Here is a 27,537-nt window from a genome sequence, read left to right as displayed (position 1 = left end):
CCCTTATACACCCTACCACTGCAGAGTCATCCAAAAACTTCTGCAGGTGGCATGACTCTGAGTTGTATAGAAAGTCAGAGGTGTATAAGGTGAACAGGAAAGGAGACAGCACAGTCCCCTGTGGGGCTCCAATACTACCAACCACCACATCAGACAGCACACTGCCCAGCCGGACGTACTGTGGTCTGTCCGTGAGGTAGTTGGTAATCCAGGAGATGGTGGACGAGTTTACCCTCATAGCCTGCAGCTTGTCACTCAGTAGCCGAGGCTGGATCGTGTTGAATGCACTGGAGAAATCAAAAAAGGTGATTCTCACAGTGCAACCCGATCCATTCAGGTATGAGTGAGCACGCTGCAGCAGGTAAATAATGGCATCGTCCACCCCCAGGTGAGGCTGGTAGGCAAATTGCAGAGGGTCAAGGAATGATCTCACCTGCGGTCTGAGATGGGCCAAGACCAGTCTCTCAAGCACCTTCATCACATGAGATGTGAGTGCTACAGGGCGATAGTCATTGAGCCCAGAAGGAGTTGTCTTTTTAGGGACCGGAACAACGCATGATGTCTTCCACAGCACCGGGATGGTCTCCAGGTGCAGGCTCAGGTTGAATATATACTGGAGAACAGGAGCCAGCTGGCGTGCACAGGTCCTCAGGACCCTGGGGCTGATACCATCAGGGCCAGCAGCCTTGCCTTGGTGGAGTTTTTCCATCTGACTCTGGACCTGTCCTGTGCTCACAGTGAAGCGGGGGGGGGGGCTTGATGGCAGGGGGGATAGAGGGGGGGGGGGGGTCTGAGGCAAGATGAGCAGAGGGGGGGGGGGGGGGGGGGGGGTCAGCGGCAATGTGAGCAGAGGGGGGGTGCAGAAGCCAGGCTGGGTGGTGGAGGAGAGGTGTGAAGTGTAGGTGGTGAGCAGAGGGGGAATGTTGACGCCAGGCTGAGAGGAGGAGGTGAGGTGAGAAGAGGAAGTGGAGGAGACAGCAGCGGGCGGAGAGCTAAACCTATTGAAGAAGGTGTTCAGCTCGTTGGCCCTCTCCAGGGTGCCCACAGTCAGTCTGTCTCTCCCTTTGAAGCCAGTGATAGCCTTCATCCCAGCCCAGACATCCCTGCTATTGTTCTGCTGGAGCTTAGTCTCCAGCTTCTTCCTGTAAGAATCTCTGCCCCTCCTCAAATTGTCTCTCAGCTGATGCTGGATACTCTTCAGCATTGATTTGTCCCCAGACTTAAAAGCTTCCTTTTTCTTATTTAAAAGAGTTTTCAGGTCACTAGTAATCCAGGGTTTATTGTTGGGGAAACAGTTGACAGTTTTAGCCGGTAATATTGTTTGTTCACAGAAGTTGATGTATTCTGTGATGCAGTCAGTCATATTATTGATGTCCTCTCCATGTGGCACACAAAGCACGTCCCAGTCAGTGGTCTCGAAGCAGTCCTGTAGAGCCTCATTAGCCCCTGGAGTCCATTTCCTCACAGTCCTGGTGGATACAGGCTGCCTCTGCACCAGAGGGACATATTTAGGAGCCAAAAAGACGAGGTTGTGGTCAGATCTGCCCAGGGGGGGGAGGGCAGTGGCACAATATGCATTCTTGGTATTTGCATATAGAAGATCCAGAGTATTATTTCCCCTGGTGGGGCATTTCACATACTGAGTGAATGTAGGCAGAGATTTGTCCAGTTTTGCACGGTTAAAATCCCCAGTTATTGTTATGAATGCATTTGGGTGAAGAGTTTGGAGTTTGGCCACAGAGGAGTGAATGACGTCACCAGCCACCTCCGCGTCCGCGTTCGGTGGAATATAGACAGCAACTACGATGACAGAATAAAGTTCTCTAGGTAGATAAAATGGACGTAATCCCACAGCTAGCAGTTCAATGTCCGGGCTACAGAAACGCTCCTTCACAGTAACATGTCCAGGATTACACCATCGTTCGTTCACATACAGTGCAATCCCTCCTCCTTTCTTTTTACCGCTCAGAATAACGTCCCTGTCCGCCCGAACACTCGTGAAGCTGGGGAGAGCCGTGTTATTATCCGGGATGAGCGAGTGCAACCAAGTCTCGGTAAAACACATGATGCTACACTCACGGTATTCCCACTGCGTCTTCGTCAGCACGCGGAGCTCGTCCATCTTATTCCCCAAAGACCTCACGTTCCCCATTATGATGGCCGGTACACAGGGTTTGTACCTCATCTTCTTCTTCATCCTCAGCTTGGCCCCAGCTCTGCAGCCCCGCTTGAGCCTCCGAAGCTCCTCCGGGATGTCATGCCTGGCTCCGGGCAGCAGCACGGGTCGGCACAGCGCAATCAGCTGCTCACGCGTGTAAACAATGCCATCACTCCTCTGAGCATGGCTCTCCGACACAAAAAGTGAAAAAAGTAGCAGAAGAATGACCAGAAAACGTTCGAAGTAAAACGTGGCCATAGTTCGCTGCAAAACAAAATAAATATCCAAAGAAAAAAGTACAACTAAGAGAATAAAAGTAAACAAAAAGACAAAGATCAATAAAACACCGGGAGTTGCATGCAACAGGCAGCCACCAGCACGGCGCCTTACGCAATATATATGCTATTTGATCCTATCTTATATTAGCTAGTAAACACATTCCTAGTAAGTTGTAAAACTACTTATTTCTCCTATTAGGAAAGAGGACACGGGATGACCGCTTCCTGGACACCATCACGGCGATGGATGACCGGCGTGCCTTGGCCAGCACGGAAAATGAGGACCGGCATGCCATGGCCAACAAGGAGATGCACGACGAACGGCTGCTGCATGAACACAAGGCCCAGGAATCGCAGGACCAGCTCTTAAAGGTGATGGCTGACTCGGCGGCGCGCCAGGTGGAGGTGGCGGCGCTCCAGGTGGAGCAACAAAATAGCTTTCAGGCTGGGCTTCTGGGAGTGCTAAGCGAGCTGGTTAAATCCAACAGGCCTCCAATTAAAAAGAAAAAAAAAACTTGTCGTCGTTAGTCAACTATAGAATGACTTGTTGGGAGGCGTGTGGCGCAGTGGATGAGTGCGTTGGTGTTCGGATCAGGGGAGCACAGGTTCAAACCCCACTGCAGTCAGCATGTCGTTGTGTCCCTGGGCAAGACACTTCACCCCAAATTGCCTACATCTGGGACAGTCAATTTTGTATTATTGTAATATATATATATATATATATATATATATATATGCCACTGTTATTAATAGTGACACCTAACTTTGCACTACGGTGTGTCTGATGCTGAGTCTATCCCCACATCTGGGACAGTCAATTTTGTATTAAAGTACATATATATATGCCACTGTTATTAATAGTGACACCTAACTTTGCACTAAGGTGTGTCTGATGCTGAGTCTATCCCCACATCTGGGACAGTCAATTTTGTATTAAAGTACATATATATATGCCACTGTTATTAATAGTGACACCTAACTTTGCATTACGGTGTGTCTGATGCTGAGCCTATTATTGTTATTTTATATATATATTGCCACTGTTATTATATTGTTTTGATACTACTGACACTTATTGATCTGCTGCTGATAAATAAAAGAGAACCTACATGGCGATGTCTTGCGTGTGTTGCTTATTTCTCCTGACACTTTATCTTTATGGTGACCTGTGTAGCATCCTATACATCACATGTAAGTGATTATTCTGATACCATCATGACACCATGAAACTGGCGAAGCTTTATTTATAGTGTCCCACCCCATACATGTGGCTTTGAAAAAGATCATTCCATTGTATTTCAAAATGGCGTCCATCAACACAAACACTATTTAAATAAATGGTTAAGTTTGTAATTAACAGTGTTGTGAGTTCAATATTTTAATTAATTATAGTAAGGGAACATAGGAGTTCGTGAACTGAGTTCCTCTCAGGAGGATATATAATAGAGGTGTTAACTGGTGAGCCTATTTACTGTGCAATACTACAGACATGTTAGTGGTATTATTTCTTATCTAACTCTTTCCTATGGTCAGACAAATCAGAAGTCATTTAAACTTAATTTGAGATTTTGTTTTTTTTGGTTTCTCAATTGATTTTCCAGAATATGCACCACCTAGGCATAGACTTTATATCACAAATGAATGACATGTACTACAGTAATTGATTATATTGATATTGCCTACTCAGATATAGATGTGTATAAAATGAAATCAATTCAAAGTTTCTTGCTGCTTTTAATGCAATTCATGGCTGCAGGGCACACGTCCAAAATCCTTATTCTACAATCATTTAATCAAGACACTTGTGTATATTTTACTTTAATTTGTAATAAACAAAAAAATATGAATGGTTGTCATCATTGCTCAGTATTACTTAGCTATTTTAAAGTACTTAAAAACTATTATAAATATTGAAAAGTCATGACTGAAATGCATTGTTCTGCTGACAGTATTTCTACTCAGTATTTCACCTGTATGGTGCGGTCCTGGGCGACAACACACAGTGAAGATGATCTGCTGCACGTACGTAGTTCTTCAGGTGTGTATGCTTAACATGTATGTATTTATCACAGTAAAGATGGTATCCAAAAGCTTTTTTAAGAGCCTTCAACCTCATCCCATTGTCTTTAACACACATTCAACATAATAATATACTCATTAATATACAAATATACAGTATGAGTACTGTTTTGATACTGACATTTTATCTAAGGTGTGTATGCACTATTGTAATTTTGTCTGTTGACTGGGGTAAATAAAAGAGAGAACCAAAAGTACAAAAGATCAGCTTTATTGTCAATTTACATGTTCAGATGCGTCATAAGAGCTGTGCGCGTGTCTTGCCCCCCAGCCTCAACAATGTCTGGCGCTGGCCCATCAAGCTGGGTCGCCGGTAAGGCAGTCCATTCCTCCCTGTACTCATCACCACGACGCTCACATAGGTTATGCAATACGCAACATGCTGCCACCTGGATTTTGATGTTGTCCATGTTGCAGTCGTTTCGCTTCATCAAGCACCGCCATCTGCCCTTCAGTCTGCCAAAAGCGTTCTCCACCACCACTCGTGCTCGGCTTGTTTTGCGGTTGTACACATGTTGCTGGGGTGTGAGCCTTCCTTGGAAAGGTTTCATCAGCCATCTTTGCAGGGGGTAGGCTGAGTCACCAAGGATATAGTAACCCACATCATGTCCACCAATATTCTTTGTTACATGAGGAAGTAGACCACCTCTATCCACACAACTAACCAGTGATGACAAGCTGAACACTCTGCTATCATGCATGCTCCCTGGTAAGCCAACAAAAACACTCCAAAAGAGGCCCTTACCATCCACAACACCCTGCAGGATGACCGAGTGCCAGCCTTTGCGGTTGAAATACTCGTTGTGGTATTCCTCTGGTCTCAGAATAGGGATGTGTGATCCATCTACTGCACCTACACACTGTGGCACACCCCATCTGCCCTCAAAATATAACGCCATCTCCTCTAACTTCTCAGAGTTCGGCCATGGCATGAACTCAGGAAGGAGTAGCGTCACAACAGCGGAACAGAACTCCTGCACACAGCAACACACCGTAGATCTGCCGACTCCAAACAAATGAGAGATGGTCCTGTACTCAGAGTTGGTCGCAAGTTTCCACAATGCTATGGCGATTTTTTTAGGCACGGGTACACACTCCCGGTAGTTGGTGTTGCGTCTCCCCAACGTTGCTTCCAGGCGCATACAGAGCAGTTGAAAAGAGCACTTGGACATTCGGAAATCTTTGATCCACTGCACATTGGTGTACGTTGGCACCACCATTTCCCACCAGGCCGACGTTCTATTGTTCACCCAGAGAAAGCGCGGGACACGACGCGTTCCATAGTATTCGCATATCTGGAACACATACAAAGACACAAATTAGCCCTACATAACTCCATAAATCCTACATTAGATAGTATTAATGTGATTTACTGAACGTACCATTGCTGTTCTTTGGGCGTGATAACGGTCATCCTCCTCAGCCGTCCTACGACGCAACATGTCCAGAGCGTGTGCTTGTCGCCGTCCAGTCCTTTTGTTAAGGCTTCTTAACCGCCTTCGCCTCCGAATCAGCATTGCTATTGCATTTGAATGGTCGATCAGTATTTGTGGCTGAGTTATTGGCTTAAATAACTCAGTTACGAAGCTGTGTAACACGAGCACCAAAACCACAACTTCAGTCAACTCCATAGCGTGTCTGACTGAGGTCGGAAGGTAAACAGAAGCATACAGCGGAAGCGGAAGTTTTTTTTCTTCTTCTCTCGGTTTTTTGGCGGATTGCAACTTTAAGGTGCATACCGCCACCTACTGTACTCGCCGTGAAGTTGTTTGCAGCCTGCCAGGAAAACCGACGCAGAAGAAGAATAAGTGACGTCAGCGGCTCATTTGCCTAATCCACCCCCAGGAACTCATTTTGGTGTGAACGCGATCTGCTTTAGTTCGTCAGAACTAAAAGACCTCTCATGAACTAAAGTTCTCAGGAACTACTGTGGGAAAAGTACTTGGTGTGAACGCGCCTTATGACTGATCTAATTAAGGCTGTGTATACGTTCCTCAAAGCAGCTTTATCAGCCCCCCACTTAGTGCCTGCCAAGCACCTCATAACATTTAAAACCTTTTTACATGTATCTACTACTTTATCAATGTGAGTACTCCATGTGACTCTCTCATCCAACCATATTCCCAGAAATGTAAATGTCTTCACTTTCTTTAGTTCTTGTCCATAACGTTTTAACCTAACCTCCTCACCTATCCTTTTCCTCGTAAAAAATAAAGTTTCAGTTTTTTCCACCGACAATCTAAACCCCCATGTCAGAGACCAGCTTTCAATTTCCGTAATGGCTTCCTGAATCTTACCTACAATATAATTTACATTTCTGACCCTTTTCCAAATAGCTCCATCATCTGCAAAAAGTGACTTACCAATATCAGATCCTACTTGTGTATATATATCATTTATCATGATAGAAAACAAAAGAGGACTAATTACACTCCCCTGCGGGGTTCCATTTTCAACTTCATGCCTTCGAGAATATGAATTGCCAACTCGGACTCTGATGGCACGGCCAAACAAAAAATCCATACTCTAATTATATATGTTACCTCCCAGACCCATAATGTCCAGTTTTATTAATAATCCTTCCTTCCACATCATATCGTAAGCTTTTTCCACATCAAAGAATACAGCTACAACACACTCCTTATTCGCTTGGGCTTTCCTGACTTCAGATTCCAGGCACAACAGTGGATCTAAAGTACTCTGCCCTCTTCTAAACCCACTCTGATAAGGAGTCATTAATTCATTTTTTTCAACATAGTATGTCAGCCTTTCTGTTATCATTCTTTCCATAACTTTACACAAGTGCGATGTCAGAGCTATAGGTCTATAACTGCCTGGACTGGTTGGATCTTTCCCAGGTTTTCTAATAGGAATAATGACAGACTCTTTCCATATTATTGGCAGCTTCCCTTTCTCCCAAATCTTATTGTACATCTCCAGCAGCTTTCCTAATGCAAAATCACTTAATTTGTAACATTATGTAACATACATTATCTTTCCCAGGAGCAGTCATTTTACACTTACTTAGTGCTCTTCTCAACTCTTGAATAGAAAAAGGTACATTTACAACACTCTGCGACGAATTTCTTTCTTCATATACATTAGGATGTTCATCTAACACTTCCTGCCTTCTGATCTTACCTTCTTCTGTCAAATGTTCAGAAGAATGAACTTTGACAAAATTCTTAGCTAGAATTTCTGCCTTCTCCATAGCACCAGTGGCAATTTCCCCTCCATTCTCTAACACTGGCAGGTTACTCTGCTGTCTAATTCCCCTCATCTTCTTAATCATTCCCCATACTTTATCTAATGGCGTAGTTCTTCCAATACTTGAATAGAATCCTCTCCAACACTCCCTTTTTGCTCTTTTAACAATTTTCCTTACCTGAGCCTGTGCCTTTTTATATTCTAATAAATTGTGTAATGAATGTGTCTTTCTTAACTTTCCAAACAGCCTGATTTTGTTTCGGATTGCATCATTACATTCTTTGTTCCACCACGGTACCATCTTAACACATTTACTAAGTTTACCAGTTTTATTCCCAATAGTTTGATTAGCGCTTTTAATTATATTTGAAGTAAATTGCTCATTTATTTCATCAATACTTCCTACCATATCAATCTTATCAAATTCATTATCACACAATTTAGCAAACATCTCCCAATTTGCTTTAGAAAAAGTCCATCTCATGATACCGTCGAGCTCAACCACATTACTTATATCAAACTTGATTATAATCGGAAGATGATCACTCCCAATACTGTTATTTGCCAATACTTCCCAACTGCTACCAGAAGCTAATTCACTTGTTACCAGAGTTAGATCGATCGCAGACTCTGTTCCATCTCTAAAATTGAGTCTTGTACCTTGCCCATTATTTAAACAAACTAATTCCTTTGCCTCCATTAAGTCTTCCACCACCTGTCCATTGTAATCTGTTGATCTCCCTCCCCACATTGTATTATGTGCATTAAAATCACCACACCATATTATTTCATTTCCTTGACAAAGACTGTCTAATTCCTCTATTTTGAGTTTATTACATGGATTATAAAAATTCAGGACACTAATTTTCCTTTTATTAATCCAAACTTCTACACCCACTATTTCTAAATCAAAACTATTCTTAAATGTTAGCCTACTATAAGACATTACTTCTCTGATAAAGATTGCACATCCCCCTCCCTGACCATCATTTCTATCTTGTCTTATAGCACTATATCCCCCAATAATGAAGTCCAAATGAGTCTTCAGCCATGTTTCTAGAATACAAATAACGTCTGTTTTTTCTTTTAACTGATATATATAGGTCTTGAATTCTTGTCCATTTGCAATAAGGCTTCTAGCATTCCACTGCAAAATGAAAAAAAACATTAATCTGCTCACTAATCTGTGAATCATCATTATTGGGGGCTAGCATATCATGTATCATTTCAACGGTTATATCCTTTATCCCCCAAAATTCACCTGCTGCTTCCACTATTGTTTTCAGTCTTGACCTCTTTTTTGCTTGTTGCAAAGCAACATTCACCACTTTTCCAATAAAGGCCACAAATGTGTACTTATTAACAATCAATGCATCCTCTCCTGTCACACACTTATGTGAACACTTTGTGGAGCTTTCCTTTGCCTTTGGGAGTTTGGGAACATCTTTTGAAGAGAATATACTTGCTGCTACTTGGGATTTCCTAGCTATGTTGAATGATACCTTGTCTGTTGCTTCAGCAAATTAAACTTTGTTTTGAACTTTGTATCTCTGCACCTCCTTGGCCTTTTTCTGCACTTCGCAGCCCTGATACGCAGCACTATGTTCCCCACCACAGTTACAACATTTCACCTTAGCACCTGCAGCACAACTACCATATTCATGTTCCCCCGCACATTTTGGACACCTGGGGCCTCATTTATAAAGGGATATACGCTCAAAAAATGGCGTACGCCAGTTTCTACGCAATGTTTGCGATTTATAAAATACTAACTTGACGGGAAAATGTGCTGTCCTCCACGCAAACTCTAACCCATGCGTACGCACTAAGCACACAAACGGGAGAGACGAGAAACTGCGACACCGTTGGCAGAAGGAAGAATGGAGAGAAATATGTGGAAATAATACCATAAATAAAATGTTACCTCTCATTTATCAAATATGAATAATTCATTTTCAAACATTGATTAAAGCCAATCTTTAAATGATTAAACAAACGCCTGTTTGAAACTCCTCAGTGCACACAAAAACATAACTTGGAGAAATAAATAAATACGGATATGCTATTTAAAACCACCTCGAATATGTTGTGTTAATGTTATGAAATGTTTTCTCATAAATTATGCGGTAAGCAGGGGGACAGAATTACGTCTAAACTGACGCCGTTTTGCATTTCTATAGGTTGTAGATACGAGCATGGTTTTATATACTATCACGTTTAATCGTGTTTTATGCCGTTTGCCAAGACTTGATAAGTAGCTCGTAAAACACAGGAGGTATGGAAACTAAGAACACCATATGTGGTAAATTGTACAGCTAATATAACACAATCCATTAGTTGTATTTCCTTTAACTGGTGGATTATGGATATATAGTTGCTGATCGACAGCTGGAACACAAACCACCAAATACAACAAAAATAATTCAGATCCAGTCGTCATGACTCCACTCCGGAGGGATTCCCCGATCATTTCTTACAGTTTCTCATCAAGGGGGTGTCTCCTGTCCCCGGGACAAACACACTGCCTAAGGAAGGTTATGTGTATTTTTTTTGTCATTAACTTTTTTCGGACCACTTATTTATTTATTTTGGTGACGATCCGACCTCCATGCTTCTACTCTGGTTCAAACTGCATCCACCAAACAATATCAAGGTTCAAGGTTCAAGGTTCTTTATTGTCAATCTGACATAGCTACAGAGTAATTATGCAGTTGAAAATCTTATGTCACAGGCTTCTCCAACAATGCAACATAATAACAAAACATAATAACAATAAGAGCAAGAGCAATACAAAAATAATAATAGTTATAAAAATGAAATAAAGTTATGATGTGGAATAGTGCAGTATGAGTCTATATACAAGTTATTGGAATGATATATATATATATTAGGTATTAGATACATACTACTGAGTAGCAGTTGAATGTTTGAAGTTGTTTCAACAGTTCAATTTTTTAACAGTCTCACTGCCCGCGGGAAGAAACTGTCTCCGAATCTTCTTGTCCTTGCCAGGATGCTGCGGTAACGTCTGCCAGACGGCAACAGAAAGAACAGTTTGTGGCTGGGGTGATGGGGGTCTTTGATAATCCGTAGTGATTTCTTCCTGAGCCGCTGGGAGTAAAGGTCCTCCATGGATGGCAGCTCCGTCCTGGTGATGTGCTGTGCAGTTTTCACCACCCTCTGTAAAGCCTTACGATCGAGGTCGGTGCAGCTGCCGTACCAGGCCGTCATGCTGCCAGTGAGGATACTCTCTATCGTGCACCTGTAGAAGTTGCAGAGTATCCTGGAATCCATTTTGAACCTCCTCAACCTGCGGAGGAAGAAGAGCCGCTGTCGAGCTTTCTTGGTGATGGTGGTGGTGTGAAGAGACCATGTCAGGTCCTCAGTGATGTGGACCCCAAGGAACCTGAAGCTTTTGACTCTCTCCACCGTAGTCCCATTGATGGCGATGGGGGCGTGTCCCTCTCCCTGCTGCTTCCTGTAGTCCACAATCAGCTCCTTTGTTTTGCTGATGTTGAGATGGAGGTTGTTCTCCTGGCACCAAGATGTCAGGTTTTCGACCTCCTCTCTGTATGCCGTCTCGTCATCGTCTGTGATCTGGCCGATGACGGTCGTGTCATCAGCAAACTTCACGATGGTGTTGGAGCTGTGTGTGGCCACGCAGTCGTGGGTGAACAGGGAGTAGAGGAGAGGGCTGAGCACGCAGCCTTGAGGGGCACCGGTGTTGAGAATCAGGGTGGAGGATGTGATATTTCCCACCCGCACTGCCTGGGGTCTGCCCGTCAGGAAGTTCAGGATCCAGTCGCAGAGGGCGCTGTTGAGCCCGAGGTCTCTGAGCTTGATGGCCAGCTTGGAGGGCACAATGGTGTTGAATGCTGAACTGTAGTCAATGAACAGCATTCTCACATATGTGTTCCTGTTCTTCGGGTCCAGTTGTGAGAGGGCAGTGTGGAGGGTGAGGGCTATGGCGTCGTCTGTGGACCTGTTTGCTCTGTAGGCAAACTGCAGGGGGTCCAGAGATTCAGGGAGGGAGGAGGTGATGAATAATTTGACTAACCGCTCAAAGCACTTCATTATGATGGAGGTGAGTGCTACTGGGCGGTAGTCGTTGGGGCAGGTGATGATTGTCTTTTTGGGGACAGGAATGATGGTGGAGTGTTTAAGACATGTGGGGACTACAGACTGCAGCAGGGACCTGTTGAAGATGTCTGTGAACACCTCTGCCAGCTGAACTGCACACACCCTGAGAACACGGCCAGGGATGCCATCAGGTCCAGGAGCCTTGTGTGGGTTAACCCTTTTAAAGGATTTACACACATCTGCCCTATTTAAAACAAAAGGGCAGTGTAGCTCCTGGTTCCTCTGTACCTCCACAGCCTGGCTGCTCTCAAAGCGTGCAAAAAAACTGTTTAGCTCATCTGGGAGAGATGCGCACGCAGACACTCCCGCAGCACCCCCCGCTGCTCCTTTGTAGTCAGTCATTGTCCTTAGTCCCGCCCACATATTCCTAGTGTTACAGCCTTTGAAGTCAGATTCCACCTTCTCTTTGTACTGTCTCTTTGCATTTTTTATTGCTCTCCGGAGATCATACCTAGACTTCCTGTACTCCTCCAAATCTCCCGCTGTGTGCGCGAGAGTGCGCGCTTTCAGTTTGCCGCGCACCTCACCGTTTACCCAGGGCTTTTGATTTGGGAATGTCCGTACAGAAACCTTCGGTACCACGTCATCGATGCATTTCCCAATGTAGCAGATGACAGTGTCCGTGTGTGTGTTGATGTTATTGTCCTCAAACACACTCCAATCCGTAGATGCAAAGCAATCCTGCAGTGCTGAATCTGACTCCTCGCTCCATCGTTGTACTGTCCTTGTTATCGGTCTGTCCCTTTTAAGTTTCTGCTTGTAAGCAGGCAACAACAGTAGTGAGATATGGTCTGATTTGCCGAAGGGAGGGCGAGGGAGAGCCTTATATCCATTCCGGAAAGGGGAATAAACATGGTCCAGTATGTTTCCCCCGCGCGTCGGGAAGTTGATGTGTTGGTAATATTTTGGCAAAACCTTCTTCATGTTGGCGGTGTTGAAATCTCCGGCCACAACGAACGCCGCATCTGGCCGTGAAGTCTCGGTTTTATCAATAAACCCAAACAGCTGATCGAGTGCCGTGTTGTTGTCGGCGAGTGGCTGCGGCGGGATATACACTGCTGTTATCACAACAGATGTGAATTCCCTCGGCAGATGGAAGGCCCGACATGAGATCATGAGGTGCTCTAGCTGTGCGGAACAGTCCGATGAAATAATCTTCACATCTGAGCACCAGTTGTTGTTAGTCATTACACACACACCGCCTCCCTTACTTTTCCCCGAGTTTGCAGTCCGGTCCTGACGAAAAATAGAGAATCCGTCAGGGACAATAGCGGAGTCCGGGATAGCGGGGTTGAGCCAAGTCTCAGTGAGAATTAACACGTTACAGTTCTTAATGTCCCGTTGAAAAGCAATCCGGCTTCTGAGTTCATCTAGCTTATTTTCAATGGATTGAACATTAGCCAGAAGAATACTCGGAAGAGGGGGCCGATTCTCACGTTTTCTCAGTCTGACCAGCAACCCGGCCCGGCATCCCCGCTTTGTCTTCTTCTTGCGTCTCTCAGGTAGAACAGCAACAGGTAGCCATGGTGAATCTCCATTGTCTGTCGGAGGGTTAATATTGTCCACGAAGTTTCGCAATTGGAAAAGTTCCTCTCTGCTATATTGTATGGCAGAGTAGGTGCGGTCGGCTAGCATGTTGCGAACCATGTTAAAAGTAAAACGGCAAAAGTAAAAGAAATATGTACAAAATACGAAAATGGGCAAAGTTGGAGAGGAGCACAAAGACGATGCGGCCATCTTCACCGGCGCATCACGTGTATACGTATATGATGACAATATGATTTATCTCGACCCCCCCACAATAACCTAAATCTGACACGGTGTGAGATGTCTTTTTTAGCTGTTCTATCGTCATTTCCTGCGATCTTCTTCATGCAGTCAGTCAAAATGAATGAATGAATGGGCGTTTCTTTGACTATGTATAGGCAAATATGGGCGTTACGAGTCGATTGTGATTTATAAAGGGAAACAGGCGTAGGGAGTGCCGTACGCACTTCCCTCGCCGGTACGCAATGTTTTGTGAATCGGAAAATGGCGGAAAATGTATGTACCTATTTTTGTGCTTTGTACTACGTAAGCAACCTTCCTACGTCAATCCTACGCAAGGCGTTATGAATGAGGCCCCTGGACTTAGTTGCTTTGCACTTGTCTGCCACATGCCCAAACCATTGGCATTTAAAGCACCGCAGAGGTTTAGAGATGAATTCTCTTACTGGAAAGCTCATGCAACCTATCATTATCTTCTGTTGAATTGTTTCTTCAAACTGAAGAACAGACAAACTATCCACTATCTTACCCTGATACCTAGTAGGAAGACGCTTAACTACAGACACTTTTCCCCCTTTAATTTCTTTCTTGAGTTCTTCCATGCTGATTTCTATCGGAAGTCCACTGATAACTCCAAGTATTTTCCGATTTGCTCCAGGAACATGGCATTTAATTCGAACTTCATTCAAGGTCTTCATTTTCAGTAACTTTTCCTGTTGTTTTGCATTTATCATTCTACCAACATCCGTCCTTTGCTCAGAAATCTTGCTCCAATTTCTTTGTGAATTGCTTTAGTCAGGGCCACTGGATGTAGCTTAGCTGCGGATTGCTCACCAAACTCCACAATCACTTTCCACTCTTCATTCTCAATCCTTTTCTTTACTTTCTTCAATTCATTCTGCAAATCAGATTCACTGAGACTGTCACTTGACATGTCTATCTTCTTTCTTCAAGTATTTTTTCTTACTTCATTCCACATTACTTCTCTGATAAAGATTGCACATCCCCCTCCCTGACCATCATTTCTATCTTGCCTTATAGCACTATATCCCCCAATAATGAAGTCCAAATTAGTCTTCAGCCATGTTTCTAGAATACAAATAACGTCTGGTTTTTCTTTTAACTGATATATATAGGTCTTGAATTATTGTCCATTTGCAATAAGGCTTCTAGCATTCCACCGCAGAATGAGAAAAAACATTAATCTACTCACTAATCTGTGAATCATCATTACAGGACGGAGGGCAGGGCGTAGTCCTGCAGCTGGAAAAGCTCTGACGGCTCGCAGTCCACCTGGAACCGGTTGTAGTCGTTGTCGAACTCGACCGGGCAGACGAAGTAACGCCAGCCGGACATCACGTAGGAGAGCTGGGGGAGAACAAGCTCCAAACACTTCTTTTTTTTAAGGTATCAGTTTCTTTCTTGTTAATTTACAACTTTATGAGTTATTTCCCAGACTAATACACCCTTTCGCTGGCTTTAAACCGACATAGGCCCCAAAACACTGTAATATCCTTCTCTATGTGAACATAGAGCCTGGATTATGACCAAAAATGTGTTTATAAGTGTTTAAATCTGCAGTTTAACTTCCAGTCGTCTCATTAATAAATGTCAGACTTGCAGTGTGGTATAAGAGGCTAAATAAATCAATAAAATGCAAAGCGTCAAATGTGTAGAGAGGGCGACACCATCTGGTCACACATTTATTTTATCATGTTTATGTGCAAATGAAGAACTCTCACTGGTTCAGAACCTTTTTCCTTAAGTGAGTCTCTTTTATTTTCTGACTTTCTTTATGGGTATTTCACTTTATATTAAATACATAACAATAACAGTGCAAAACATCTAATAAACTTCACTATGAATCCAGAACAATACAACTGCAGGAGTATGGATAAAGCGAGATGTTTGCATGCATTTGGAACAGATTTGGGCAGAATCCAGCACAGTGGATCGTGATGTTCATCCTATGTAATGTAAAGAAAAAAAGTCTAAATATTTTTAAGATAAAAGCTGTGAAACAATCTCAATAATTGGCAGCAAAAATGTATGGTTTTTTAATTGGAATAAAAGGATACATGTTGAGATAGGAGGTTTTAATATATTAAGAGGAGAGCTTGAATATTAAAAGATACAAAATAAAAAATAGAAACTCTTTTGGCTCCTTCCTGTCTTTCTACTGGGTCTTTCTTGGCTTTCTACTGGCTATCTTCTAGCTCTATTCAGGTTTTTGGGGTTTCTTTCTAGCTCTATCGCTGATCATTTTCAGAACCTGAAGGCTACGGACTATCTTCTGGTTCTTTTCTGGATCCATCCACTATCTCTTGTCTCTGTCTAGTGAATTACACTTTTGTTACTGGAGCAGGTAAAGCATACAACAGATACTTTCAGCATTATCGGAGCACGAAGTGGAAGCTTGGATGAAACACAACGGACACCCGCAACTTAGAAGAAATAAAGTTGGGTTTTATGCGTTTTAATATTGCAATGCAAACCCATGATGTTTGGACAGTAATTAAGAATAATTTAGTCATTGAATAATAATTTCAGTAGACTTAATCAAACAAAACATAAACATATTGGACATGGCCTCAAGACTGTAACCTCTTCACATTCTGTTGAAATAGTAAATGACTAGCCATATCTTACACATTGCTGTTTTAAATCATTAATATGTGGATGACAGTTGAACTGGATGATGTAACATTTATGCCACCTGCTGGAAAGAAGACGTATCACTCTGTTGGCGTTGTTTGGACAACAAAAACAGAGTGAAGCTCTCATTTCATAAACAATCTTTGAGTACAGACACCGTCCTGCAGAGAGCACACAACCCAACAGCACGTTTTTGGTCTAGCATCACTTTACAAAACGTTTGCATTAAGACACTAAGACTAGCTGGTCCATTGTAAAGGTCAGTCCACCTTAAATGAGCAGTGGGTGATAAGCAGGTGAAAGGCAGGACACAGGAACTTGATCCTGAGGAGATGTAACGATTATTAAACAAGAAAGTTGTCGAGTCAAGGGGTCAAAGAAATGAACATTTGTGATTATTAGCGAATCGGTTGCAGGTGGGTGAAATCAGGCTTAGGGAGTAACGTATTACATGTAACGGCATTAGGTCATCAGGATACAAAATAGGCAAATGGGTTCCCTTACAGTTACAGAAGCAAAAACAATCAGATAACAGGTACACTTATGTAAAACAGGGCTCATTAGCAGGATAGCAATGATACAAAACATTTAGAAATAAAGAACAATACATCAAATCATCCTATATCTCCATATGGAAACTTGGAGCCCACAATCCACAATAAAATGGTTCATCAACAGTCAGTGGTTAACGTATAAATCAGAAAATCAGTAGGACAAAAACCTTAAACATATTGTCCACTTATGTTGATAAAGATGGAGTTCATGTAAGTCTTATATGAATGTTGTGCAACAATGTTGATCCAGTCAGACAGATTTTTCTCATGTGTGAACTGCCATAAGACTTATTCATTGTCCTCTCCATCAGCTTCTGTTTCCATGTGTTCAGCTGAGCTGCTGATTGGAGGCTCTGCCTCTCTGTTATCCTCAGTTTGAATTTCATTAATCTGTGAGGACTGACGACCAACACACTTGTGTCTATTGAAAGGATTACGCCATTTAAATCTTTTGTCGCAAACATTGCAGCTGTATATTTCCTCTCCTGTGTGGACTCTCATGTGGTCCTTTAAACTTCCACTCTGTGAAAAAGCTTTCTTACAAACTGAGCAGCTGTGTGATTTCTCTCCTGTGTGGACTCTCATGTGTGCCTTTAAACTTCCACTCTGTGAAAAAGCTTTCTTACAGACTGAGCAGCTGTGTGGTTTCTCTCCTGTGTGAATTCTCATGTGTTTTGTTAAACTTGCACTCACTGCAAAATATTTTGTACAAACTGAGCAGCTAAAGGGTTTCTCTCCTGTGTGGATTCTCATGTGTGCCTTGAAATGTATATTCTGTGAAAAAGCTTTCGTACAGACTGAGCAGCTAAAGGGTTTCTCTCCTGTGTGGACTCTCATGTGTGTCTTTAAATCTATATTCTGTGAAAAAGCTTTCTTACAAACTGAGCAGCTAAAGGGTTTCTCTCCTGTGTGGATGATCATGTGTCTCTTTAAATTTCCACTCCGTGAAAAAGCTTTCTCACAGACCGAGCAGCTGAATGGTTTCTTTTCAGCACTACGTTGTGGATCACTGACAGATTCATGTCTATTTTTCAGTGAGTTTGAGCCTGATGCAGGTTCTCTGGTCTCCTTCCAATCAGCACTGTCTTCAGTGTCAGGTTCAGAAGAGTCTCCAGTGTCGTCCTCAGTCTGTGGTTGTAAACTGCTCTCTGGATCTGAGTTCCTGGCTGGTTCTGGTCCTCGACAGTCATCTCCATCAGCTTCTGTTTCCATGTGTTCAGTTTGTCTTTGATGAGGCTGTGAGGACTGAGGTTTATCTTCATCATCTTCACTCTTCACAGGGTCAGGAGTGAAAGTGGACTTGATATCAGCCTCCTCCAGCTCCTGAAGCTGCTCTCCCTCCTGACTGATCCTGAATTCTTCCTGTTCCTGCTTAATGTGTGGGGGGGGCTCTGGGTCCTCCTGGTCCACACTGGTGCTCCACTCCTGCTGGTCAGGGAGAACCTCTTCTTTAACCACCACCAGCTGCTGGATGTCTGCAGGAAACAGGAAACACAGTCAGAAAAAACGGTTAAGTGTTAGCATTTAAAAATCTAATCACCATTAAAATGGGAGATATTTTGCAGCCCTAATTAATGCCTTTGTTTTTATACTTTAATATTATCTTTCTTAGTCCCACCTATTGTGTATTTTGGTTGGCTCAATTCACCTTATGTAGCCCAGCCCCTTTCCACATCCAGTTAAAAATGAAAAAGGGTTTTTTCTTCTGGTTTAGCACTAGCTGCAATGTAAACAATAAATTGTATTTGGGATTGTTCACAGCTACACTACGCCTATAGAATGGTAATACAACAAATAAATTGTAGGGCCAAGTACAAAGAGACGCTGATTAGATTATAATACAGTTAGTTTGTTAGTTCATGTAAGGAAAATTGTGTATGTGGTCATGTGCAAACGTATAGTCTTTGTTAATTGGATAATTCATATCCTGCAAGACTCCTAAAGACGTCATGAGATAATGACCTTTCGACATCTGGAACATGTCCAAGTAATGGCATTAGTGAAAAACATTGTGATGTTCGTTTGTTAGCTGTATGTTCAAGTGTATGTTCGTGTGTGGTTTATGTGTATAAAGCACACGAGATCTTTCTAGTCTGTGGGCTACTAGACCATTTGACTGCTTGTGTGCAAGGTAGTGTTTCCTCATTATTATTGTTTGTTGTACAACGAAATAATAATTGATCAACTATATCTGTGTTTTATTGATTCCTCTCTGTCTCATTCTTTCCTGTTGTGAGTGCTAAATAGCCACAACAGGGACGTGTCACGTGTGCCGGAGACAATAGGTTGGGACGTGTCACGTGTGCCACATTTCACCAATGACATCATAGGAGCCAAATCCTGGATCTGCTCGTTTGCACCCCCATTTTTTTTTTTTTTTTTTTAGATGTGGGTAAGGAGGAAAAGAGAGAGGGCTGTATTTTCTGAAACTTTGTGAGTCTCCTTACCAGTGTTGGGCAAGTTACTTCCAAAATGTAATATATTACTTATTACTAGGGGTGTAACGGTATCCGTCCCGTACCGTCACGGTTCGGACGTCACGGTTCGGTGCATGCAGTCACACGACGTATACGCCTTTTTTTTTTTCGAGTGGGGAAAAAGTCTGTCATTCAAGGCAGTATCCACTACACTATATATAATCCAGGGGGCGGTATTGCGCCTAAAAGCTGTTTGCCAGCCGCCCTTGAACAAAAAATGAAGAAGAAGAAAACACAACAAAACGAACAAAATACAAGAAGAAGAAAAGTTAGTATGGCGATTTCAGATAACACACAGGAGCTAGAAGACCCACCTGCTTCTTTTAAATCAGCTGTGTGGGAACATTTCGGGTTCCCTGTGGAATACAATAACTGTGCGAGTGGTGGATCGGAAGAGGACGGTGTGCCGGCGTTGTTCGACAGCAGTGCTGTATGTTAATGGTAACACAAGCCAAACATGCTAAATCATATCAGAAGGCATTACCCAGATGTGCCAATCACCGGAGCCCGGCAAAAGACAACAGCAGTTCAACAGCTTATCCCCGCTGTTTTTAAGAAGCCAATAGACATGAGAGCCGAGAGACCAAAATAAATAACGGAAGCTTTTGGCATATGTTTTTCAATGGCTATGCTGCACCCTTATGCAATAGTAGAGGACCCCGGCTTTTATTGATTGTGATTGAAAGTGATTGAAACACTATCTTATTATTTATTTTGTAATATTTTCAAGACATTCTTTTTAGTTTTACAGCTTATTGAACATTTGTTTGACATCAGCCATTATAGATGATATGGCCATCTGAGTGCGTGTGGTACTGTTTGTGGTGTAAGAGTCGCGAGGAGCTGATAATGTATTCCGGCAAATTACTCAGACCAACTAATTAACCTAGTACAGCGCTTCGCGATTTACAACGGGGGGGGGGGGGGGGGGGGGGGGGGGGGTGGGCGGACGTCAGTGGGAGTACAGTGCTTTGCGATTGTCAAGGGGGGGGGGGGGGAGGTAGTAGAGTACAGAGCTTCGTGACCATTGGCCTCGTTAGGACCAGCTCACTTTATGGCGCGTTTCCATTACAGTTTAGGAACTGGGGTAGTATCTATAGTAACGCAGTGTAGGCGGAGCGACGCTGCTTAAAACTGCCGTGACGTCATCTTCAATGCGACACAACACACAACAATGGAGGATGTGGAGATGTGGAAGCGATCGTTTGCTTGTTTCTTGCCGTGTGGTTTATTATCACAAGAAATAGGCAAGAGTTGTTTCGAAAGAGGCGACTTATAGCAAGACGAGGTATAGAAGAAGCTGACGCGAGAGTTCGGGCAGTCCTACGCCGCAGAGACTACAGGACGACTCAAATCACTACTACCAACTACAATGCTACTTGGTAAGCTAACGTTTGCTAACTAGCAATGTGTTTAGGCTCACGCTCCCTATACGCCCAAAGTATTTCAAGTATTTAATTAATTGTAGCTACCACTTTTACGTATTAAAATATGTATGCTTTTGTTTGTGTATTTCAGAAGTTGCGTGTATTTCAGAAGTTACGTCGCCGCCTTAGACCATGTGTTTGGATGCTCGACCGAGCTACCGAGTGGTGGAATGTGATTGTTCCATCTTTCACACACACTCAGTGGGTGGAGAACTTCAGGATGTCTGAGGAAACCTACGTCTACCAGGGGTAGCAGTGGCACAAGGTGCAGAGGAGGGCAGGGACATACGAGAGGGTCTGATGCGCTACCTGAATACCTAGAATGTATAATGTATTACCTAAATATTCATTGTATTGTATTGAACATAAATAAATCTCTTTTTTTTCACATACATGTGTTTGTCAAATTATTTAAACCAAAAAAATGTTATCAGAATTGACTATTTAGTAAATATTTGAATTTCAAGCACCAGTACTTACTGCCCCATAATAATAATAAATTAAGCAAATATCAAAGCAAACTATAAACATAAATACAAAAGTGTAAAACACAGCAGAACTATATTCATAAATGCAAGTGTAAAAAATTGTTAACATGGATGGAGGCTAAAGTATCCACAGCATAAAATAATATGATTATGATGGTTTGTCTGAAAGACACAGCCTCAAGGTTCAAGGTTTTTTATTTTGTCATACGAACATAGCTACAGTGTAGTTATGACAATGAAAATCTTAGGTCACAGGCTCCTCCAACAGTGCAACACAATAACCCAGATAAACAGAAATATAGTGCAAGTAAATATTAAGCGCTGTGCACCGCTCTCTTTGTATAGGTGTTTTCTTTTGTTCTCTTCTCTTTGAAATATATAAGCAATGTGTTTGAGTCTAGCACAACGAGGGTATTACAATTGAGTAATTTTTACTACATGTATTTATTTATCATGTATTCTTAATACCATTACAAAATATGTAATGTTATGTTTTAGAGGACCTCAAGCTAGCAAACTCAATTTCAAACAGTATGCAGAGTTGTCCTGCTAAAGACTTAAAATGTATTATTTAACCAAGTATTTATTCTCTTATTTGCTTTAATTGCAACAGATGATAAAGGTTTCACTGTGATAAGTATTCTCTTAATCCATAAACCCCTGTACAGTGCTTTGTGGACGATGATGGTGTTTATGATATTTCTGACTGCAGAGGGACGCCTAGATGATGCTATCTTTCTGTGTGGTCGCTGTTGGGTGCAATTATTTATCAACAAGCAATAAGATAAGTCAAAGAAGTACTTTATTTAACACAATTTGGGAAGTGTTTTCTTGCAGCAGCATAAAAAAGGCATGGCATTGCACCAGTTTGTGCTGTTGATGTGGAGGATGTCGATGCAGAGGACGTTGTTCGGAACTGTTCCTCCTCGCTAGTCCCAATGTAATCATCTAGAACAGAAACATGACTTGTAAATTCCACAAACTACTGCAGCACAATACTATAAATAGCAACAACAACTATAGAAAAGACAAGCTGAACGTAAATAATGGCACATATGGTGTTAGCATTAGCTAGAGCTATTGTTTGCTATCTGCCTTAGCTAGCTAGCTAGCCTTCGGGGCTCCATAAAAGCATGGGTTGTCGAACATAAATGTAAGGATAAAATAGACTTATTTGTTAGAAGTGAGCTTTAGAACAGATAGGGGCACAAAGCTTTCAAGCAAATAACAGAGCGTTAGCAAAAACTTACCATGCAGACTCCGCCGTTGTAGAGTCCAGTGTCTGTGTAGACCTCCTGAAAGACTTTGATATTGCGAGTTGTCCCGTCGAGCACCCGCTGGACCTTATCATCTGCAATATAATGGAGGAACGTCGTCACTTCCTCGACCGACCATGGTGTGCTTTTCTTTGCCATTGTTGTAGCTCCTCTGTTAACAAAAATGCTGTTTGTAAAAATGGATTATCTCGCGCGCCGATTGTGACGATTCTCTCCGACCAATCAGCAGCCGAGAGTGTTGACGTCACACACTCAGCCCGGTTGTCTCTGGCCCTAGACCCACGATTTTATGAGGCCAGAAAAACTGTGAATTAGGACCCGCCGGCCGGTACTAGGCCAAGTGGAAACGCAACCAAAAACGGGCCGCTGACGTCACAGCCCTCTTAAACCGTGCTCCGCGCTGTAGTGGAAACGCGCCATAATATTCAAAAACCCATACCTATCCGCATGAATTCGGAGGAAGATTCCTCACAGGTGGCGGGCCTAACACTTCACACCTATATTCCGACACAGGCAGAGGTGGGGAGTAAGTCCTACATGTGCAAGTCATGAGCAAGTCTCAAGTCTTGACCTACAAGTATCAAGCAAGTCCCAAGTCACTGTGGTGAGAGTCAAGCAAGTCAAGTCAAGTCATTGCTCAGGTCAAGTCAAGTCAAGTCATACGAAATTCTGATGAATAAGCCCAGTTTCCGCATTTAAATCAGTTAAAAGACAGTGGTTATGAAAATGGATTTAACCCACACTATGATCTTCATTACATACAGTTAATCATTTGAAATCTAATTTAGACCGATGACAATCATATTAGATTCATATTAACCCTAGAACTGCAGACAATATAGCTAGGACTCAATCAAAAAGTCTATTCAAAAAGGCAGAATTCCAGGTAAGAAAATCATATATGGCATTTGCCATTACACATATTTAATTTAAATTTCTGTTAACACTAGAACCGCCAACAGCGTCAGCACCTACATAGATATCATTTTCAAATCATTTAATTTGTTCCTCTTCATCATTTCTTTATAAACTAAGTAGGACGATTTAAAACTCACTTAATTGGGTTAATTTAGAAATTGCTTCAGTTTATCATCATAACAGATAAAAAAGTTCAGATTCATTTTACAATAAATCAAGGAATGATGCACTTCTACAAACAAAAACAACATAATTAAAACATTTAAACAAACTACTAAAAGTAGATGAACTACATTATTCAACAGTTTACAGTAACTTCTGATAATAACACAGGGGAAATAAACGAGGCATCTCTTTTCCTCTCTCTCTCTCCCTCTCCTGACAGCCCGTCAGTATCAGGGTTAGTACAAATGAATCCCTTGGCGGTTCTAGTGTTAATTTACCATTTTGTCTTCTCTTTGTAATGCTTAACCTGTTAAGCCCTGAGCCTGTTTTTCAGCTTTCAGGCTTGAAAATGCCACTTACACAACAAAGACTATATCTTCACTTCTAAAAGGGGGAAATTAATAATCTTTTTTCTCAAAGCAAGGTTACATCTGTGAGTTGGATGAAGAAGTGTCAGAAATCAATATAGATGTTTTTATTTTAAAATAAATTCATATGGAACATAGTAAAAACATGTAAATTCTATCTCCGCCTAAAAAAAAACCATTACAGATAGTGAAAACCACCCTTGGATGATGGGTTAGTAGACTAAAAGCTTTAGGAATCCAAAGTACAAAATATAATAAGTACCCTGTATCAAGATTGATGCAAAACAAGATAAATTTGACCTTTTTAAGAGAGATTTAGAAAAATAATCTGGGTAATTTGGGAACCATCAGTTCCATTTGACCTTTTTCACTGTAAAAATCATTTTATTACTTTGAATTATCACTATAGGTATTCATTCCATCCAAATACAACTGTTGTAAAAAAACAGGGGGGTGTTCCAAATTCCAACATTTCTGCAGCAAGCTGCTCCCTGAAAGTCTTCTGTGTGTGTGGCTTTGTCCTGCTGGGGTCACTCGTCATCTTGTGCAGCTCCTTGTGGAATCACCTGGGAAATTGAAGTTATATGGCCATTTCTTCCTCCAGTAGTCCGATCGGTTGGGAACGGTGACGAGGCCTGAGAAAATTATAATGGACAGGAAAACATAGAAATCCCTCACAGTCAGCATTTTCCAAACATGCTTCTTTCCAGCCTGCAGTCTTTTCAGGGCGTTGGCGTTCGTGTTGGAAATGATTGTATGAACCACTGAAGCGCTAAAAAAAAAGTCTGAAAATGGAGAGGGGAGACCATGCTACAGTGGGGTCGAGCGCTGGGCCTGGGACCCTGGCTGGTGTGAAATTCAGTGGCTCTGGTGTTTGGTCATTCTCCTCTCTGTTGTGCCACCCGAGTTCTTCTTCTGTCATTCTGGAAGAGGAAGAACCTTGGCCACGCTTCCTGCGTTTTACACATTTATCTGATGCTTTTCCTTTTCCTGGCTGAGGAGCGGGAGCCCCACCTCGGCCACGCTTCCTTTGGTTTACAGATGCATCTGACGCTGCAGAAAGCTGGTAGAAACCAGACGATGGTAAGTGAGTGCTTTTTGGATGCAGGCTGAGTGGCCAATACTGGTGCAGATCTCTTTCTGGAGGAATGTGATGGTGAGGCAGGTGTGGCAGGTGTGGTCTGGGTGAAAGTAGGCAGTGGTGAAGCCATTGCATCCTCATCTCCATCACTATGAAAAGAAATGTGGAAAAACAAAGAGATTAGATTAATTCCTGTAATTCCTGTTTCCTTGGCAGTAAACATGCCATTTTGAGTGTGTGAATGAAACACATTTAGTGACTATAGAGCCATTTCATCCCCATCACTTTGAAAAGAAACACTTTTTTTTTTTTAGATAATGTCTCAGGGCTTCTTAAATTTATGAAACTATTAATGTGGAGCACCAGATTAACGGTAATAATCTCAGCTAACTGAAGATATGAACCATTTTTAGCTAAAAGAAACACAAGAGTAATACCAAGCCTTAGAATTAGCATTTTGCGAAAAAATGCTAACTAATGCTAACGGAGTTTTGCACAGCACTCACTCTCAAAATGCCCTTATTACTTATCGTAACTGCACAAACAAGATATCCGATTAAAGCTGAGACTCCACATATTCCATACATGTAGTGTCATCACTGTACGACCCCGAATTTGCGGAGCTTTCAGCCAGAAAAGAGAAAGTAAACAACATCCGGTTTCAAAAATATTACAATAATTACATCTTACCTTTTTTGATTTGTGATCAAAAGTTGTGTTCAACGGAATAAAAACGCTGCTCAAGGTTAATCCAATGTGTCTGTGTCACGTAGATTTTTTTACTGATAATACATCATCATATTTATGGCAATAAACTGGGTATAAAGTTTTGCAGTCAAGGCTTGTACTTTCAGATGTGCTTTGTTTGTTTCTCTATTACCTCTTAATTATTTATTAACTATATGAATAATCGTACACCAAATAACTAAGTAATAGATAAAAACAGAGAGATGACATACCTTTCCCGTGGTGGAATTTCATCATCAGAGTCACAACGCTCCGGGTTCCGTTCTGGCTGCAAGAGGTCCTCGTCGTCTGACTCAGAATCAACAGGTAACATGTCTGCATCGCTGTCAGCATTAGTCACCATTTCCATTGCCTGTAAAGTCGTAAGCATCTCTTTCCTGCAAGCCATTATTACAAGTATAGCAAAAGTCCTAAACGCCAATCTTGTAGTCTGCTCCGTTATCTGCTGTCCGCTCTGCGCTCTGGGTCCTGCTGCAATTCCTCTTGTTTACGTACTAAACACTGCGTAGAGTGTGGTGCGTAGTGTGTGTGCCGCTGGCATTCACAATTTATACTTTACGCAGGACCATATCTATGGAACCCATTGGTCGATTTGAGTGATTTACACCTTTTTCTTAACCATTAGATCCAATAGAATCCGATGGGCAGTTCCAAAATCTACGTAAACATTACCATTGCGGAGGTAATAGAGAAACAAACGAAGCACATCTGAAAGTACAAGCCTTGACTGCAAAACTTTATACCCAGTTTATTGCCATAAATATGATGATGTATTATCAGTAAAAAAAATTCTACGTGACACAGACACATTGGATTAACCTTGAGCGGCGTTTTTATTCCGTTGAACACAACTTTTGATCACAAATCAAAAAAGGTAAGATGTAATTATTGTAATATTTTTGAAACCGGATGTTGTTTACTTTCTCTTTTCTGGCTGAAAGCTCCGCAAATTCGGGGTCGTACAGTGATGACACTACATGTATGGAATATGTGGAGTCTCAGCTTTAATCGGATATCTTGTTTGTGCAGTTACGATAAGTAATAAGGGCATTTTGAGAGTGAGTGCTGTGCAAAACTCCGTTAGCATTAGTTAGCATTTTTTCGCAAAATGCTAATTCTAAGGCTTGGTATTACTCTTGTTTCTTTTAGCTAAAAATGGTTCATATCTTCAGTTAGCTGAGATTATTACCGTTAATCTGGTGCTACACATTAATAGTTTCATAAATGTAAGAAGCCCTGAGACATTATCTAAAAAAAAAAAGTGGGAGGGGTCCAATGGGGGGATCGCCGGGCTTAAGAGGTTAATCGATTTGAAACCAAGTCTAACGTAGCTTTTTTTTTTTATTTAGCCTTTATTTATACAGCTGTAAAATCTCATTGAGACACAAGGTCTCATTTGCAAGAGAGACCTATCAGTGGTAACACTACCACACAAAGTTACAGACAGACAGGACACTAAACACAGAGGCAACAATAAAATACAACATCGTAAAAAAAGTAGTCATTGAAATCCATATAAAGTATTCAGATATAGCAGGTGCAAACACCCACAGATGATTTCTCCAGCTTTTTTAAATTAGTTTAAAATCCGTGATGGGTATCAAACTGGTCAGCTTAAGTTCCTGCTGAAGTGTGTTCCAGGTCGAGGGGGCAGAGTATGATATGGCTTTTTTCCCAAGCACCGTGCGAGCTTAAACTTAACGTTAGCTTTCTAGCTAACACAACACATTCACGCAGCTTTCTCTGTGGGT

The 27,537-nt window shown here is 42.1% G+C and overlaps 1 protein-coding gene across 1 annotated transcript in view; it reads right to left on the bottom strand.

Moving 5' to 3' along the window:
- LOC117478760 (gastrula zinc finger protein XlCGF71.1-like) overlaps positions 1 to 19,163 on the bottom strand; it is a 41,525-nt gene extending 22,362 nt beyond the window's left edge. The window contains exons 1-2 of the mRNA XM_034125664.1: positions 19,155 to 19,163; positions 17,340 to 17,765 (exon numbers count right to left, since the gene is read on the bottom strand). Of these exons, the coding sequence (XP_033981555.1) occupies positions 17,340 to 17,765; positions 19,155 to 19,163 (435 nt within the window). The remainder of the gene's footprint in view (positions 1 to 17,339; positions 17,766 to 19,154) is intronic.
- Positions 19,164 to 27,537: the final 8,374 nt, after the last annotated feature.

The sequence above is a fragment of the Trematomus bernacchii genome, unplaced genomic scaffold (genome assembly GCF_902827165.1).
Source record: "Trematomus bernacchii unplaced genomic scaffold, fTreBer1.1, whole genome shotgun sequence".
Lineage (NCBI taxonomy): Eukaryota > Metazoa > Chordata > Actinopteri > Perciformes > Nototheniidae > Trematomus > Trematomus bernacchii.
Note: the sequence above shows the minus strand (reverse complement) of the source record. Positions and strands in the feature narration are given on the sequence as shown.